General features: G+C 34.6%; 2 protein-coding genes across 5 annotated transcripts; both read left to right on the top strand.

The window, feature by feature from the left end:
• The first annotated feature begins 92 nt into the window (after positions 1-92).
• Positions 93-6205, top strand: LOC105339186 (NAD-dependent protein deacetylase sirtuin-1). Its single transcript, XM_011444630.4, has 10 exons — positions 93-295; positions 399-445; positions 555-648; positions 1391-1632; positions 1749-1901; positions 1992-2139; positions 3617-3696; positions 4033-4219; positions 4421-5008; positions 5583-6205. Exons 1-10 carry the CDS (start codon positions 133-135, stop codon positions 6065-6067), a joined length of 2187 nt encoding a protein of 728 aa, XP_011442932.3. The 5' UTR covers positions 93-132; the 3' UTR covers positions 6068-6205.
• A 5601-nt stretch (positions 6206-11806) lies between these two features.
• On the top strand, positions 11807-18701 carry LOC105339185 (uncharacterized). Of its 4 annotated transcripts, XM_066067367.1 has the most exons (7): positions 12879-13033; positions 14947-15052; positions 15788-15821; positions 16127-16611; positions 16923-16941; positions 17245-17266; positions 17533-18701. In XM_066067367.1, the coding sequence occupies exons 3-7, from the start codon at positions 15790-15792 to the stop codon at positions 17890-17892; spliced, it is 918 nt and encodes a 305-aa protein (XP_065923439.1). In that variant the 5' UTR covers positions 12879-13033; positions 14947-15052; positions 15788-15789; the 3' UTR covers positions 17893-18701. The 4 variants fall into 4 exon arrangements, with proteins under 4 accessions (XP_065923436.1, XP_011442926.3, XP_065923439.1 ...); XM_066067364.1 differs by lacking the exons at positions 12879-13033; positions 15788-15821 and adding an exon at positions 11807-11964; XM_011444624.4 differs by lacking the exon at positions 15788-15821 and having other exon boundaries at positions 12878-13033.
• The last annotated feature ends 36 nt before the right edge of the window (positions 18702-18737 follow it).

Here is an 18737-nt window from a genome sequence, read left to right on the forward strand (position 1 = left end):
TAAGTATATTTATTACCGGTAATCTTTTTGAAAATCAATCGGTCATTTATCAATATCAAAGTTTGTGTTTATCTTCAATTCAATGATTGATCCCATTGCGCAGCTTTTCTATGCGCGAAAAGAGACTTTACAATGGCGGAAGATGTAAAAGATGATGTGACTGAAATTCCCACAAAGAGACAGAAACTTGACAAAGATGATGATGATTATGGTATCAAACAAGAATGTACTTCAAGCAACAACTCTGCCACAGACAAACTGGTATTGAGTGAAGATATGCCATCGACATCAAGCGGTACTCTGTCATTAAATTCATTATGCTCTCCCTTGTCACGTTGTTCAAATTGAAAATGAAAGTAGAATGTAAACAAAATATTATTTTCTTTGATTTGTTTCAGACAATGGACCTCATGCTGAAAATAAGTTGTCCCTGGGTCCTCAACAGGTAAAATTTTATATTTACCAACTATTTTAATATCTCTTATTTTATATTGTGTGAAATCGCATGGTACTGTTGTAGTACTACAATACTTTTATTCTCTATTTACATGCAGTTGCCTGATCCAGGTGATAACATGGATGGTGACTCAGATAGTGACATGAGTGATATATCAGGCCTAAGTGAAACAGTTTGGAAAACAACACCAGGTAAAAGGAAGTGATAATAATAATTAAAAACATGAACTTTCACTTTTGCTTATAGGTATATTTTTCTGACACAAATACCAAATTTGTTTTATTTGAAATTTGCCAGATATAGCTCAAAGTACTGGTCTTTAAGAAAAGTGGAGATCTGTAATGTCATATGGGGCCATTACTTTATTCTTTTAGAACACTTATGTTAGTGCTTGACTTCTAAAATCTTAGTGATATGTAAATGGTGTGACCATTATGCTTTAATATGTTAGTAATGTACATGTACAAAAATTTTTGTTTTAAAGTTACATGGTTTAAAGTATTTTTGGAAAGGAAAGTATTTTTCATACATATATATATATAGAGTACTTAGAATTTCCTGCATCACCATGAAAAACTTTACTATGTATATTAATGCAACTTTTGCAGGTAAATTTTGGTATGCTAATTATATGATTTATTTATGAAAATTGCAAATTTAAACAGTTTTGTATCCTTTACCATTGTTCTTGATTGTGTCATCAAAATTAAATTGCATGTCAACATCTATTTCCTAGTTCTTTTGTAATCTTGAACCTTTTGATTCAATGTATCCATATTTTCTGACCATAATCTGCAAGTCAGAAAAAAACATGGTGTTGTGAAAGTCTTTTTTTTTTATTCATGAAAAAAATGGTATAGATTACATGCAAATAAGTGGATTTTATTTTAGATGGTAGAAGATAAAAAGTGTGTGTTATTACTTGTTTTACAGGTGCAATGGCATGGGTGCATCGTCAAATGATGCTTGGTCAAAATCCAAGAGATATTTTGAGAGATCTAATCTCAAAAGATGCAGATATTGATGATTTGGATGACTATGCAATATGGGAAATTATAATACGCCTCCTGTCTGAGCCACCAAAGCGAGACCGTTTGGAAGAATACCACACACTGGATCACGCTATTAATCTCATCAAATCCTGTAAAAAGATTGTTGTCCTTACTGGAGCAGGGGTAGGACTTTCTTCTCAGAATGGTTGTAAAAATGTTGGAGTTAAGACAACATATTAAGATAAAATATTAATGTTTCATATAACTACATGTATCACATAATTATTTTCACAATTCAGGTGTCAGTTTCCTGCGGAATTCCAGATTTTAGGTCAAGAGATGGTATCTACGCCAGGTTAGCTGTGGATTTTCCAAATCTGCCTGACCCACAGGCCATGTTTGATATCAATTTCTTTAGTAAGGATCAGAGACCATTCTTTAAATTTGCAAAGGTTTGTGTCTCTGTATGCATTTAATCCCTTGGACATTGAATTTTTTTGCATTCAATGTCTTACTTTTTGACTTTTACAATTTTTTTCAAGGAAATATACCCAGGTCAGTTTGAGCCATCAAGGTCTCACAAATTTATTAGATTGCTGGAAACCCATGAAAAGCTACTCAGAAACTACACACAGAATATAGATACTCTGGAACAAGTTGCTGGAATAGAAAGGGTGATACAATGCCATGGTAAGATTAAATTTAAATTGAAAAATGAAAAAGGTGAAACGCTAATCAATAGACAAGACTTTGACATTGAACAGTGTTAGACTCTGTTACAATAATTTAATATTTCATATGAACGCATCAAGTAATTTTACACAAGTGGATAAAGGGATTTTTATACCCCCGCAAACAAAGTTTAGGGGGGTATACTGGTTTCACCCTGTCTGTTTGCACATATATTGATTACCATCTGAAGATATGCACCTGCATTTTTTTTTAAGATCAGACAAGATTTAATGATTTTATGACAGTTTTCATTTTCCTTATTCTATATATTGTACACTGATGTTGAAAAGTAAAGGAGGTAGTCCTTACAGATTTTATTAATTAATTACATGTAATAGCATTAAAACACTCTAAAATATATTTATATAAATACATCCAGATGGAGGTTTTTTGTCTTTAAGTCTTAATTAAATTTATTTTTTATAAGTATTCTATCAACTGACAAATGCAAAATTTTTGTTTGTCAATGATAAATTCTTAGGAGCTAATAAGAACATCAAAGACAAGTGTGGCTAAATTCGTTTGTCCCAAGGGGGCCATTATCTGAGCCATGGTTTAGATGGAGCATGTGTTTAGGGAAAATTGATAATCTGTAAAGTGGGCGGTGGTTTTGGGGCTATTTTAAAACTGTTTCATGTAAACCAAAACTTTCGAAATAAGAAATGTCATTATTAATAAAGAAGTTAACTATTTTTAGAAGTTATTTAAACTATTAGTCAAGTAAATTGATGAAGTGACCATTATATAGGACATTAATTTAGATGAAATTCAAAATTGCTGATATGATTGTAGTGTTTTGGCAATTTTAAAATTGTTTGTAATATTAAATTTTCTTTTTTACATATTTTTACATAGTATGGTAATTATGGTAATGTTTTGTGAGTCTATTAAATTTAACAAGCTCATCAAAGAAAATCATAGTCCTATGGGATCAATTTTCTGATATGGAGTTCCATTGTACCATAGGAGAAAGTGAGAAAAATTTGAAACAACTAATTGCATCTGTCAAGACTCTTATTAGAAAGATAGTCAAAGTTTTATCAACAGAAGAGCATTGCTTTGCTACTGGATTTTCCATTTACTGCAAAAGGAGGGGTTATTGTCATTTTGTTGGTTTTTCTTGAAAACAATTAAATAAAAAAAAATGTCATCAAATACATAAATTTGTAAATGTATTACTGTTATACATTTGTATTTACAGGGAAATTACGACAATTTTGATTTTAATTTTTCTTTGTTTACTAATTTTTTGTTTACAATTCTAGATTTTTTTTTTATTTGTATGTGTTCCAAACCTTTATTACGGTATTCAATTCAATTATTTGTCCCATTTGAAATTAGCCTTGCAGGGGTATAAGTCCCATTAGGACAGTTCTAGTTTATTTTGGTTTTAATTTTTTATTGTAATGATTTCTATTAATGTTATGTATTTTAGGTTCATTTGCCACAGCAACCTGTATGGCCTGTAAGCACAAAGTTACAGCTGATGCAGTTAGGGAGGATATATTCAACCAGGTGCTCAGGATTATACAAAGCAAAATCAAGTTGAACGAAATTTATTTTCTGAATATCTTATGAATAAGATTTTCTATTGAAATACCAGCAGTGGTAATCATGGAGTTGTTCATTGGAATCAGCACACTTAATTTACTTAATGTAATATATATCCCACTCCAGAAATTTAGCTTGATAACTCACAAAAATATCTTAATGAGTCTTAACCTTAAAAATTTGAAGCATTTTACAAGAAAGTCACAGTTGAATAGAGGAAGAAGTTATGTACTTCCAATAATATTCTTAATCGTCTTAACACAGCATATTAATATATATTGTATTTATCTGCTTTAACAGGTAATCCCTAAGTGTACAGTCTGTCCTGAGGGAACAGAAATGGCCATCATGAAGCCAGACATTGTGTTTTTTGGAGAAAGTCTACCAGAAGAGTTTCATCAGCAGATGGCTGAAGATAAACAAGATTGTGACCTTTTGATTGTGATTGGCTCGTCCCTTAAAGTTCGACCTGTGGCTCTTATTCCCAGTAAGAAAATTAGTTTAAATAATAGTTTAATAATTCTTAAAATTATTGAGAAGTAAAAATTTTTTTTTTATTCAATCTTTAAATTTTTTTACTACATAATGACAAAATACATTTAAATTATATGTAAATACTAAAAAAAAAGAAAAGACTTCTAAAAATGAAGAGAAACCTTTACCATTAAACTTTCATTTTTTCATTTAGACTCGCTACCTCAGAATGTTCCACAGATCCTCATTAACAGAGAACCATTACAACATTTAAATTTTGACATTGAACTGTTGGGTGACTGTGATGTCATCATCAGTGAACTTTGCAAGCGTCTGAAAGATGGATTTCAGGTTCTGGCAGATTCTTCCCCAGCTATGCATGAGATCTCGAGAGATCAATTACGCACACCTTCCCCTGTTCCCTTCCCTCAGAAAAATCCGCTGGAATCTTCTGAAGAGGATAAAGTTGACAGCCAGGAAGTTCCAGTTGTAAGGGCAGGCCATTTGTCAAGTGTGAATGACACTGAGGGGCAATTAGAGACTGAGAAATCAAGTCCATCAGAAGGTGACAAGAACAAGCAAGATGATGCAGGGAAAATTACAAACAGTGAAAATATTGAAAATCTAGCATGTACAGATGGTTTGAATAGCAATTCTGCAGCATCTCAGTGCCTTGTATCAAATGCTGTCCAACCTCCATTGGAAAATCCAATGGATGAAGCTATGCCATGTGATTCTACAACAGAAGAACTTAGGTCCATGTGGCAGCCAGAGAGAGTTAGTCTTGCCAAGTACTTAGAAGGTAACAAACTTGTTATTAGGTCTTTCCAACTTTCTGGATAGATTTTTCTCTGTTTTAATTTATTACTAGTAGATCCCTTCCATAACATGTCTTTTTTTGTTTAAAAACTTACAAAAAATATTTGTTAAACACATCAAGATGTACCTAAAAAAAATTATCTATCCATTTGACTCTGCATTGGTCTAGAGTTATTGTTCTTTTCATATGCAGTTCTTATAGCTAAGAAAAAGAGACTTTAAACTTTCACTTATCTCTTTGTCTCACTCAAGTATCTTTCCTACCCTCTAAAATATAGGCATTCAATAATCTCAAAGGGCTTTAATAATTGCTCAAGAATTTGAGCAACATACTACATGTAATATTCTTAACATAACCCTAATTATTTGGAATGAAAAATTATTAGATTTCAAAAAGAATTTTTCTCTTTGCATAGAACGATAGTTCGTGTTTTTGTAAATAAAGACATTTCTTTACATTCTTTGGTGTGTAGAATTTGGTAAATTAGTCAGCTACTGGCATTAGTGATATTAAAATTTTTTGCTATTTTAAGACATCTTTTTAACTTATTTTACAGATGGGCAGTACGTACATCTACCTCCAAACAGATATGCATTCCCAGGGGCAGAAATTTACACAGAGGGAGAGAGTGAGGAAGAGGAGGAACATTTCAGAAACAGCATTAGCATGTCAAGCAGCTCCAGTTGTTCTTCACTCAACAGTCACGGCAATGTGGAACAATCTGACGAAGAAAACAAGAGTCTCGGGAAACAAGAGTCCAATGAGGAGCCAATGAATGCTTCAGGAAAAGACAGTGATGATATGTCAAGTGATGTCCGAATCTCTAGCACAGACTGTGGCAATTCCAAGCATCAGGATTCACGGACATCACCCACAGTGGGGTTGAATGCAAGTTCTTGTCACTTTGACCCTGAACAAACGGTTGTAAGCCAGTCTTGTGTCGGACAAACAAGCAAAGATGTGAAATTAGATATACCAAGTGCACAGCAGCCCAAGGATGAAGATGTAGCTCTACCTGACTCCTCTAATAGCAGCATGTAAATTGTTATATGACGCTATCTAATGCACATTCTAATACATGTACAAGCATATTCTTGTTATTTTGAGATCAGATTTACCTATCTAGTTATGTATGTTTTAATACTGAAATTAAAAGTAGTTAGTAAATTTGTTATTGAAGACTATGGTATTATTTTTTTTTATGTTGGATATGCCCACAGAATATTACACCACTTTTCAGGTACATTTCTTCTATGGGAAACACATATTTTATTTCACTAAATAGCCACAGAATGAAAAACCAATAATTTATTTGTTCATCATTTGGTTCACAAGATCACATTTATGTACATGTACAACAGTTTGATAAATGAGTTTATATTCTCGGATTTATATATCATACACCCGCAGTGAAAAATGAATCAGTAGTTTTCACAATAGATATTAAGTCATATCATGTTGAGGATTCCATAAATGACGACAACAACTACAATTCCAAGCATAAGGAACTGCATGGTTCTCATAATGGCCGTTGTTGGGGGATGTCCATTGCGCACATAGTTCTCTTTATTGGGGCGCTTGATCCCCCTTTTCTGATCCTTGAGTTGGTTCAGCGCCTCCTTTATTCGAGTATAGTCCTGGAATGTAATGCTACTGCGGCGTCGACTGCTCGAGTACGTCGTCATGTCCGATCTTTGTCGTCAGACGAACCACTCGAGGAAGATCATCATTGGGTACACACTAATTGAGCTACCTATAAGATATAATGTCGCACAATTATTGTCATCAAGGAAAAATATTCTATGGAAATGCTACCACAAACTCTGAGATCATGGTATTATACGCTGTAATCACGGAGATGCTGGTCTCCTCTTTCAGTAACTGAAAGGATGAAAGACCTTTTCCTGTTAGATGTATATCAAAAGATAAAACAAAAAAAATTCATAGTGTTTAAATAAAGTTGCAAGTTACAAAGAATAGGAAGAGGCCAAGTTAACCTGTGGTGTCATATCGAGTGTAGTTTGCATGCATGGTTCAAGAACCATGTTTCATTACGTCAATTTAACAACCGTGACTGATTTCCGACATGTACATGATGTAAAGGGTGGTCTGTATTGCCCCGCTATTTATTCCAATTTCTTTCAAGTACGATAATCATAACATATGTTAAATCCCCTTTAACGTAGGTGGATATAGGCTATTTACAGGCACGTAGCATTTTTGAAAGTGTGTGGGGGGGGGGGGGCAGACCAAAAAAGGGGGGGGGGCCAACTCCATTATAATTCATTTTTTTATATGTAAATTTTAAAAAATTTGTTGCTGCGAGAAAAAGTGGGAGGTGGGGGGGGGGGCCAGCCCCCCCCCCCCGGCCCCCCTTGATGCTACGTGCCTGATTAAATTTCAAAACAAATTAATAAAAAAAAAACCGACAGGCATTTATCTAACGTTTGAAAGATACTTGCATAATGCAAACAAAAGTTGTGTTGATTTTATAAACCAAACGCTCTAACCACTTGAACTGCAATTTGTCACAATTTTGTAAGATTTTTTTTTTAATGTAGCTTTTGATGAAAACATTCTCCTGCTTAATAGAAACTGTACTCACCAAAAAATACAGTCCAATAGGCGGTTACAGTGTTTGCAGTTTTCAATTTACAGAAAATGCTTTCTGAGCGAGCATTTGGGGCAAAGTGCGCCATGTGTCCAACAAAAACAGAAGCATTAAAAATATAGACGAACTTTTTTTATTACTCCATAGAATTGTATGCTTAATCATCTTATCGTGAAACAGGGAGAATCACTTCATGCAATACAAATCCGTCCCATATCTCGCAAAAACATCTCTACAACGACCTTTCATTAACCGTTTTATTTCAATCGCATCTCATCAGAAAAGCCCATGGAATTATGATGCGGTCGAAGTTTTGTAAGAGATAAGTGTAAACGGGAGACATTTGAATTATTTCTCCCGCGGACTAAGTATCTACCCCCACTGACATCTTCAATTATCATCCGGGGGATTTTACTACGTAGAGAAATTTGCCTTCCCATATAATGTAGGACGTATTCACAAAATTCATCTGAAATGTCATGTATTGATTGCGAGTCCGTGTGGTTCATGCTTTGTGGAACCAGACACCATTGTGAGCGTGCAAACTTTTATGTTGGGTCCATATTTAGACCAAGTCAATATTTATTTGTCTACCGAGTGAGTTTTTAACCAAAAAAAAAAAAACCGCCATTCTGAGATTGGCGTTTCCTTTTGTGATCTGATCCTTTAAAGCTTTTTGCTAAATTCTTTCGCGGCAATACCACTGATCTTTCGGGGAAAAAATCAAAGCCATTATAAAGATATTTTATCTTTATTGTATAACATTTAATATCACAAACGAACAATTTGACAGGATTCTCAAAATACAGGAGTTCAGAGCATTTTTGCATTTCTAGATCTTAATGTCCATATTGATTGTTATTTTTCAAAACTAGATTGAATTTCTAATTGATATGAAAATTTATCTCCACATATTGTAGGACGTAGAACTGTATTTTGAAGGATTTTTGTAGGAGTGTATTTTCCTTTAAAACCAACCGTTTTGCCTTCTCTCTTAAATCTAAATATAAGCATCCTGTGTCATGTACTATGACGGAAGAGTTAATAAGATATAATGCATTAAATTAACGCAAACTTGGCCTAAAAATAATATTTACGTTATATAAATGGCATTTCATATGTAAACCGCAATCTGTGAGGTAATTAACAAAACAGACGTGTACGTGTGATGTGAAGCAAGTTGCGCATTGACGCTATTAAGTGTGATAATAGGGAGCACCTGCCATTATTTCAAATCTTATTTTTAATTATTTTTTTTCGAATAGCGGTAATGTATGGTGTTCCGATGGGGCCACTTCGACCTTCGCACATTCGCCTTTAGGTCGAAGATGCGAGAGTGCGAAGTTGCGAAGGCGAAAGTGCGAGAGTGCGACGGCGAAGGAGCGAAAGTGCGAAGATGCGACGGCGAAGATGCGATGGCGAAAGTGCGAAGGTGCGAAGGCGAAGGAGCGATACTACTATCGCTCCTTCGCCATCGCAACTTCGCACTCTCGCCTTCGCAACTTCGCACTTTCGCCTTCGCCTTTTTTTGATAGCATTCAGAGAGTCTCGGTCAATTTCATAGAATTTGATGCAGGCACCGTACTCGCCAAGGTTTTCCGATTGATCCATGATATTATTGGTACGCATGCGCTAGGCCATTGTGTTTTCTATGAATGTTTATAAATATTTTAATGTGTATATGTGACATATATGTTTACCAGTGCTGGCTATGCCTAATCATTATATACTCCACATAAAATGTAATGTCCGCCATAATGTATACATATGCACTTCCAGACTCCTGTCACTTACCAGCTGTCTGTTTACCGTGAATCAAACACAGTAACATTTTAATTTCATTATGCCACACTCCTTGCTCATGTATGGCTCTAGAGTGGGAGAGGAGCCCCCCCCCCCCCTGTAAAATTCAATTTTAATAACTTCACACATGCAGTAAAGTGGAAGAGAGGGTCCGGATCCCATCCCGCAGGAAAATTTAATTTTATTAATTATATATAATAAAATCTCCAAAATATGTCTCGGAGCCCCCCCCCCCCCCCCACAAATATAATAATCCTTCGACCCCCCCCCCTTAGAAAAAGTTCATGTATGGATATAAATGGGGAGAGGGGGTCCGCCCCCAGGAAAATTCAATATCAATAACTTCACACATGCAGTAAAGGGAGAGAGAGGGTCCGGATCCCATCCTCCCGGAAAATTTAATTTCATTAATTATATATAATAAAATCTCCAAAATATGTCTCGAAACGCCCCTTCCCCCGACAAATTTAATTATCCATCGCCCCCCCCCCCCCCCCCTAGAAAAAGTTATGGATCTGCGCAGGCTGTTGAAAGAAATTCTAAAAAGTCCATCGTCTGCCTCAGATGTCTTTTTATACAGCTAAAATTGTCTTTAAACGATAGAGAGCTCCACAATTATAAAAAGGCGAAGGTGAAAGCGCGAAGATGCGAAGGCGAGAGTGCGAAGTTGCGATGGCGAAGGAGCGATAGTAGTATCGCTTCTTCGCCTTCGCAACTTCGCACTTTCATCTTCGCTCTTCGCCGTCGCATCTTCGCTCCTTCGCCGTCGCACCTTCGCACTTTCGCCTTCGCAACTTCGCACTCTCGCACCTCGACCAAAAGGCGAAAGTGCGAAGGTCGAAGTGGCCCCATCGGTACACCATAGTAATGTCTTCTTTTTATATATATATATTACCAAGCCCATAACAATACCATGATTTCTTATTATAAAACTGTGCAATCTGTTCTTTTAGATTTAATGGATTTTACTTAAAAGTTCGGACCCATATTGCTTTTTAGAACTGAAATGAAAATGAAAAAACATATATACCAATACATCAGCTATAGTTCACACGTATAACTTTAGAATCGCCCAAGTAGTTTTTATGGTGCACCAAACCTTTATTCCAACAGTGGTTGCAATACTGTTGCGTATGCACTCTGTATACTGGCTTCCGTGTAATCGCATGCTAGTGATGATTACAGCCCCTTGGGTGCTGTATTTGACCTGAATCTCCCACGCCGATTGTCATTTTCTAAATTATTAACGGAATCACGAAAAATAAATTGAGATGGTTAATTAAGTTTCCTCTAAGTGCTTTGCAATAAAGTCGGTCTTTTTTACTTCAAAGGTTCAGCATTAGATTACGGAGAACAAATTGATTTGAAATATATTGCACTATTCCCTCGAAAGTACCCTTATTCTTCCACAATGTAGCTTCATACATGGGTATGATACCTAATACTATCAATGATATTACTATTTGAACTGGAAATCCCACTCCTTTGGGATTAAACCCCATCCACAGCAAAACAAAAACGGAATTTTTTTTAATCAAAGGTGCATTTTTAAAATATTGTAGAGCATTAAAAGAAAGATATGTGTAACTCACCTGCCAAGTTACGGTATCAAGGTGGACAGTTCCATTAAACTTCCATTAAAGTAGTTCCCTAAGGAAGAAGAGCTTCAGAATCAATAGGCAGACAATTCCATCACCCTAAATCACCATTCTCCCTCCCTCGGATTCATTAGATATGTAAACAAGTGCATCCAACACGGCCACCGATCGGCAGTTGTAAACTCATCTGACAATACCAGACACCAATGGAAGGAGCCTCTTCATTTGTGGCATTAAACCTGTCTAAATACAATAACTAAACTAAAGGAGACGAGCCGAGACAATGCAATATATGAGCTCAATTCATTATCAGCAGATTTATAGCATTTAAGGTGATAATGGCCTGAACTTAGGTGGACCAATAGTACACGTTTATTCTCCCGATGCTTGTAGACAGCAACTCTGTGACTTTAAATAACCCACGTTCAATCTGACAATGAGTGATCAGCCTTTAAAAGTTACTGTAGTATTTATTAAATAATACTGTATATATATAGTTGTAAAACTGTGATGTTGAATCACACATGACATATCGTGCCGTTTTACAGTTATCTCTATTTGGGAAAACAACTGTGAATTTTTAACCAAAGAAAAAAATCCAAATCCACTGTTTGTTGAACTTATGTAAATCTGATAAGATAGGTATTAGGCAAGCTGTCTTTAGCAGCAGTTTTTAAAACTCCGGGTTTGTTAAAGTATAAGCATGTCTAATCTTAATACCATAATACACATTCTTAATAGCGGATTTATGTATTTTCATATCTTACTTAATACCAAGATTATCATAGTCTGAAAACAAGTTGGCGATTTCCGTTCAGCCATTCCGAAGTTTCGTTTTTTACATTTCCAACAGAGAGAGAGAGCGAGGGTCCGCCATGCTATGGGATTCTTGTTGCATGATGATCGGAAAAACTCTGGAGAAGAGGGTAAGGTGTTTAAGTAGCCCCATTCCCCTTCGTACTAAATCAAAGATCAAGGCACCTAAACAAAAACCACCTGACTGCGGGAGTTTTATGTACAGGAAACCAGCATCAACCTTCAACTACTGGCTCGTTCAGAAATAATGCTTCATTGTCTTTGTGTTGGTATTCCGAGACCGTTAATTACTGTTCATTACTTAGCTGACCCTACGATTAAGCACTTGCTTAGCGATGGGGAAAATTCCATTATAAAGTGGTTGTGTTTAGGATTTAGATCGATTATGAGTTGATTAACATTGACTAATAAATGAAGTCCTGCGTGTAATGCCCCTGGAAGGAGTTGTCATCGGGTAACTACATGCAAATACTTCTAGACAAATATCATTCTATGGATCACTTTATTTCAATTATGTGTAATTTCGCGATGTTAACTCGCAAATTTATCATCAATTCACAAAATGTTATGCTTTACGAATAAGTACACAACCGTATGTCCCGTGAAAATAAGACATCCCATCATAAAAGTAATGTACAGTGTACAACAAATTAGCAAAATGTAGGGCACCTTTAAGTTAGTATTAATTCCCATATAGGAGTATTTAATTGTATTGTTGACCACTGAGTAAATTGGCAAAGTCTTGTTCAAATGTATTGACAAATTGACAAAGGTACTTTTAGTCCATGAGATGACAACACCTATATCCAAACCCAAAAGCCTATACCGAGCCAAGCAGTCAGGATAATTCTTTGAGTTTCTTCAACCAAAAAGCTTTTTTCGCTTAATCATTCACTACTTCTGAAGAATAAAATTGCAAAATCACTAAAAACTGGCTTATTTTGTCGTTTACGGTTGACTAAGCAGTTTCATTCTCTGAAGCTTGGTGTAAAGAAAACCTTCGAAATGTTTATAGGGTGTGTCTATAACATTTATCCTGTTTCAAACCAGTATTTTTCCATATTATCTTTTCACCATAGTTAACGAGGAGTGACTATCTATTTATGTGTGTAATTTTGAAGATTAATTTTAGCATTAGAAATGTAAATCAACATGTTTTCATATCTCTGAGGACGTCAGGTAAATATGAGTTCATGTATTATCATCTCTATTAGATTTGATAGATTTAAAAAAAAAAACAAATCAAAAGGTTTCGAAATTGTTTATCTTAGGTCGAAAATCGTATTGATTTTAAAAGTAAAAAATACTGACAAGAAATTCTATTGCATTCATCGACAACAAACAAAAGTTTGGATGTAATGATCTTGTAATAACTAGCAAGAAAACGTTTCATAGCTGCCTTGTTTAATCTCCAACATCTGGACCAAAATACCGATCAATGTTTCTTTGTATAATTGTTGTTTACATACCTGTAAGGAATTGCCAGATCCATTGGTCGGCATCAATGGCTTCTGACTGGACATATTACTACAGCGTGTAACTACCATCACAGCCTGTACGTAGAGTTTGACAGTAGTTGTACACTTTGTATGTAGAGTTCGACAGTAATTATACACTTTGTATGTATAGTTTGTAGGACTAAGTACAATAGTGTGAAACTGCCTTTACAGCTTGTACTTCGTTTAATTGACAGTAATTGTACACTTTGAATGTAGAGTTCGACTGTTATTTTCCACTTTGTATGTAGACATTGTACGTATAGTTTGACAGTAATTGTACACTTTGAATGTAGAGTTTGACAGTTACATTGTATTATACTTTTTGTATGTAAACATTGTACGTATAGTTTGACAGTAATTATACTAGTATAGTATTATTTAAAGTAACGATCGTAACAGTTTGTACGTAGAGTCAAACAGCAGTTATAAATACATTTAATTACTGAAAAGTTTGACAGTCATTATTCATCTCAAGTTAGAATGTACTCTATATTTGAACAATTTATTTTAATAAGATTTTGACAGTCCTTCAAGTTGATACCAATCTATCTACATGTAAATTATATGCTGACAAAGTATATCTATAATAACGCTTTGTACATATAGTTTGACATTCAGTGCAGTTTGTAGATAGACTTTGTCAGCTGATAATTTACACGTAGAGGTTGACAGTCAATATAGTTAGTAAAGTTTAAAAGTAATCACAATTTGTACACATTTTTCAGTTATTTGAGTTTGTAGGTACATGTAGATCTGACAGTAATTCAATTTTCTAGGTAGAGTTGACAGTTATTTCAGTTTTACAAGTTAAACATGTACATGCAGTATAAGTTGTACATATTCGACATTCAATACGATTTGTACGTACATGTACATGTGAACTAGTAAAATTTGTCAGTAGTTATAGTTTTATGTAGATTTAAGTTAGATTTAAGTTTGACAGTCATTACAGTTCGTACGTTGAGTTTAACGTTCAAATTCCTAAAAAAAAAAAAATTGCAGGTTAAAGCTTGTACTTAGTTTGACAGTAATTACCGTTTGTACGAAGATTACTATAGTCATTACAGTTCGTAAGAAAATTTCGATAGTCTTTACTGTTTGTACGAACATTTAGACATATCACAATACAGTTGGATTGTAGAGTTAAAAGGCCGTCGCAGTATTTTGTAGAGATGAGTATCATTATAATCTAATGTATGTAGATAACAAATTGTACCTTAAAATTTAACAGAAGATTAGTTTTTTTCATAGAGTTTGTAGTTGAGTTAAACAATCATTGGTTAATACCATAGAATTTTGAAAATTTATCATTAATTTGTACTTTGTAGTGAAATGCTAAACAATTTTACGTTTAGTTTATCGACCATTTCACTTTAGTACATAAAGATTTTGTGCATATTTGAGCAGTTATATTACATCTTTAAAACACTCTGAACTTATGAAGTTCAACAGCCATAACCGGTTTGTACATAGCTTTAACTAATTAATTTAAGACGTTTTTGTCACACTTTAATTGCATCTGTAGAGTAATGGCTTGGTATACAAAGTATACAAAAAAATTAGGTTACCAGTAGAATGCATTTTTCACAACAGGTTATATGGCAGCAGGGCTGGGGAAGACAGAAGTGATCGCCCTCGGCAGTATTTTAGGAGTTTTTGCCTTTCTGGTCTCGCTAGGAGTGGCGGCATATTGTTACAGGTAAAAAAATGTCACAACACTTCTTTATAGCATTATAAATATAGCGAAATGTTCCACTCCATCATTCCCACCCCAAAAATAAATAATAAAGTCACGCTGTTAATTGATACAAAGTGTAATATTTTACGACGCATGCGTAGTTTAACTGATTAGTGGGTGTTCGATTTGTATTACGCATTATTGTGATTGCTGTTCAATGATCATGCAAAACCTTATACATGTAGTATATTTCATAATGATGATAGTAAGAAAAAAGCTGTTTAACAAATCGACAGCAAGGTCGTTTGTAATAACACAACACTAAGAGTCAATCTATGAAAGACCGGATATAAAAAGTATTTATAGGAGGATTGTAATGCTATAGAAAAACCGATGATTCCTTTCGAACACCTTCACTCTTGAAAATGTTACCATAGAACAATGATGCAGATATATTCAATACTCGGAGTTAATGGATTATATAACGATTCACGTAGATAACAAAAGCATATGAATTAAATCTGTAACAGTAATGCTTTTAGAGAAGCATATAACTGTGTTGACAAAGAAAAACAGCACTGTACTCAATCGATCATCATTGCATGTGGCTCATGTAAACATGGTGCATCTTGAATGCGTATTCCAAAGTAACATTCAAAGTTCAAAAATAAAAGAAGTTAAAAAAATATCAACCCATCATCAATAAAAAAAATAACTTAGTATCTTTCAACAATTTCGTTGTGGTTCAACTTGTAGTAATGGAGAGGATAACATCGACTGATGCAAACAGGTTTGAACGCACTTTGCTTTTATATTGCAAATATATTTCTTGTATCATTTATATATGAATATAGCTTTATTTTTGACTAAACAGTATAATCGGAGTCTCCAGATATGTATACTTGCTTCGAATAGATGAAAAATGTAAGTCATAATTTTCCATTAATTTTCATTAAATTGCCTGTTCACAAAATCAATGTTTAAAACCGCACAGATTTTTGATGTCTACTAGATTTAGTTGCATACCAAAAATAACCGCAACCAAATATAATCAAATACTATCAAATATAACTGTCAAAAATTCATTTTACACAGGATGTACGATATCTTCAAGCGAACAAAGCGTGGATCCTCCAATGAATCAGGACGGAAGCTGGTCTATGTGCAACAAGAAAAACCCAGCAAGGCCGAGAAAACCCCGGCGTCCAACAAATCCCTTCGCAAGATCCTTAAAACGTCGATGCCACCCCCAAAACCAATATTACGCAACCCCCTTATAATACCACAGAAAAGTATGCCTTCAAGAAACCACAGGTCCCCACGGGAAGTTCAGATTCACAACTCCTACCCCGGGGGTGTTCGAGTGATACGCCTCAATCAAGACCACGCCAAACCAATGCTCGTGTACCGGCCCGGTCCCCCGAGACCCACGTATACGCAATCCCATCTCCCCAACACTGTCCCCCATCTCCGGCTGGGAGACTACAGACCTAAGATGGTCAATGGATACTTCTCACCCAATAACGTCAGAAGCATGATGGACGAATTCCCCGTGAATTCAGACACTTCATTTAACAGCAGTGAGTACTTCACCACTCATGTCTTCTGTCTTCATGTGCAAAACCTACATTCTCAGATCTTTTTAATCAAATCCCGAAATAAATAATAGCTATTCAAAGAAAAATAAGCTTCTCTGGCAACGTCGCATCTCGTTAAATGTTGCCGCTTTACTGCCATGATATTTTTATAAAAAGAGTGGCAACTCATTATTTGTAAATTGAATTATTTCCCCTTTTCAAACTTAAAATTTTAAGTCTAAGAAACTGAATTATTTTTGGCAAAAAATGTATGACTTATGTATTTAATATTTATAAAATTGATATATTCATAGGTGGTTCAAGGTTCACATGGTAAGCAGTCTACCCCACCCTCTTCCCTATAAATAAATATACATGTACCAGTACTTTAACAACAATCTTATCAAGCTAACCCAACTGTTTGCAAACTAACACGCACTTGATGAAACAGTCACTGCTTCTACATGTGTTTACTTTATACTGCATGTGGACATCACAACTTTTTAATGTTCTGTCATGGAGTTGAAAAAAAAATGGATAAATTTTGACTTAATCTTTGAAAAATTTTAATTTCAAATCAATGCAACATCGATATCAAATCAATTACTGATCTAATTATATCATTTTGTCTTTCAGGGTACCTGCTGAACCAGAAAAGGTAAATCACCAAGCAAGGCATTATCAACTTGACTGTATCTTGGGTCTTAATCAAGGCATATGTATGATATTAATAAATACATGTACAGTGTATATAAATACATATTTCTTTGTACATTTGGTATCATATATATACATAGACCTAAGCACCTTTGACATAGATTTAAAATGATATTATTTGTACATTTTTACCTTAAATAGTCTTTTGTAGATATACATAAAAATTTTCTACTGACATTAAGTTTGTGTTCAAATATCACAATACAGGTAAATTTCATCCAACTAGACGAAAAAGGCACTCAAACTAAACCAGCAAAGGAAAGACGCAAAGTCACAAGGAATTCAGCTACATCAACATCAGGTCACAAATTTCCAGATCCGACCACCGTAAAAACTATCAAACAGAACTCCGACCTAACCCCACAAATAACTCAATACATAGAGACTGGTAGTAAATTTGTTATCATAGACTACATTGCCTCTGATAATCAGAAGTCTGGAGAACTGCCTCTGTCCACATCTACCCCGCGAGATTACCAGGGGCTGACAACTGATACAAATCACAATTTCGTTCCACGGCAGAGGAAACCGCATGACGGCTCCTTGGTGGAGATACCAGCCTCTTAGGAGAAATCTGTGTAGAACTTTGAGTACATTTCTTATCAAAATTTATCATCATACTGTGAAACATTTTTTTACTTTTAAAAATATGACTGCATTTTTTTTTATACAGATTGTGACTTGTAAAAAGTTTGTGCTTTAAAAGGACTGTGTGGAACATTGTATTATGCATTTTTTGCCCCCAAAATCAAACTTTCATAAAGAGCTTTAAAAATAAGGTGAAAGATAGTGAAAATCATACTGAAAATAAGGTTGTAAAAGGTTATCACCACAGTGACGTCATAATGTAGAAATGACGTCATGAAGATTGTCTTATTTTGATAAATTGATGTTTTTGTAGCAAAATATGGGTGTTTTTCAATGGTTTGGCGACTGGAAATCATCGAGCACTGGCTTGCTCAAGTACCATTTTTTTTGTATAATGTGTATAACTATCTGAAGAAAAACATATGTTAAAATCGCACTTGAGCAGGCCTGCGCCGAATGCAAAATATATAGAAAAATGAGAATTTTTTCATTTGTATGCAAATTTGTGGGAATAAGGTCATTTATATGACGTCATAGATACACAGGGAATAAGCAATGATGACTAAAATCAAAATTAAAGTGATAGGCATCCTCTTTACAATGATTTATGAAGATTTGATTTTTATACGATGCTATTTGAAAATTGGTTGAAATCGGGGGCAGATATTTAACCATACTGCACATAGTCCTTCCTATTACGAGTAGAAATGAGTGTGGCTATGTATGCTATTTTAATTCATATTTAATTTTGCAATGTTTGCCTAAAGTCTACTGTATTTTGCAAATAATGTATTACTATTAATAAAATAGAACTTGTAACCTTA

Source organism: Magallana gigas, chromosome 7 (assembly GCF_963853765.1).
Source record: "Magallana gigas chromosome 7, xbMagGiga1.1, whole genome shotgun sequence".
In the NCBI taxonomy this organism is placed as follows: Eukaryota; Metazoa; Mollusca; class Bivalvia; order Ostreida; family Ostreidae; genus Magallana; species Magallana gigas.

What these genes read in the sequence shown, in the direction of transcription:
- LOC105339186 (XM_011444630.4), top strand. Translation starts at nt 133, where the DNA reads ATGGCGGAAGATGTAAAAGATGATGTGACTGAAATTCCCACAAAGAGA. An exon ending in ACCTGTGGCTCTTATTCCCA is followed by an intron (nt 4,220 to 4,420) that starts GTAAGAAAATTA and finishes TTTTTCATTTAG; the next exon opens with ACTCGCTACCTCAGAATGTT. An exon ending in TCTTGCCAAGTACTTAGAAG is followed by an intron (nt 5,009 to 5,582) that starts GTAACAAACTTG and finishes CTTATTTTACAG; the next exon opens with ATGGGCAGTACGTACATCTA.
- LOC105339185 (XM_011444624.4), top strand. Translation starts at nt 12,958, where the DNA reads ATGTGTGTAATTTTGAAGATTAATTTTAGCATTAGAAATGTAAATCAA. An exon ending in CATATCTCTGAGGACGTCAG is followed by an intron (nt 13,034 to 14,946) that starts GTAAATATGAGT and finishes TTTTCACAACAG; the next exon opens with GTTATATGGCAGCAGGGCTG. An exon ending in GTGGCGGCATATTGTTACAG is followed by an intron (nt 15,053 to 16,126) that starts GTAAAAAAATGT and finishes CATTTTACACAG; the next exon opens with GATGTACGATATCTTCAAGC.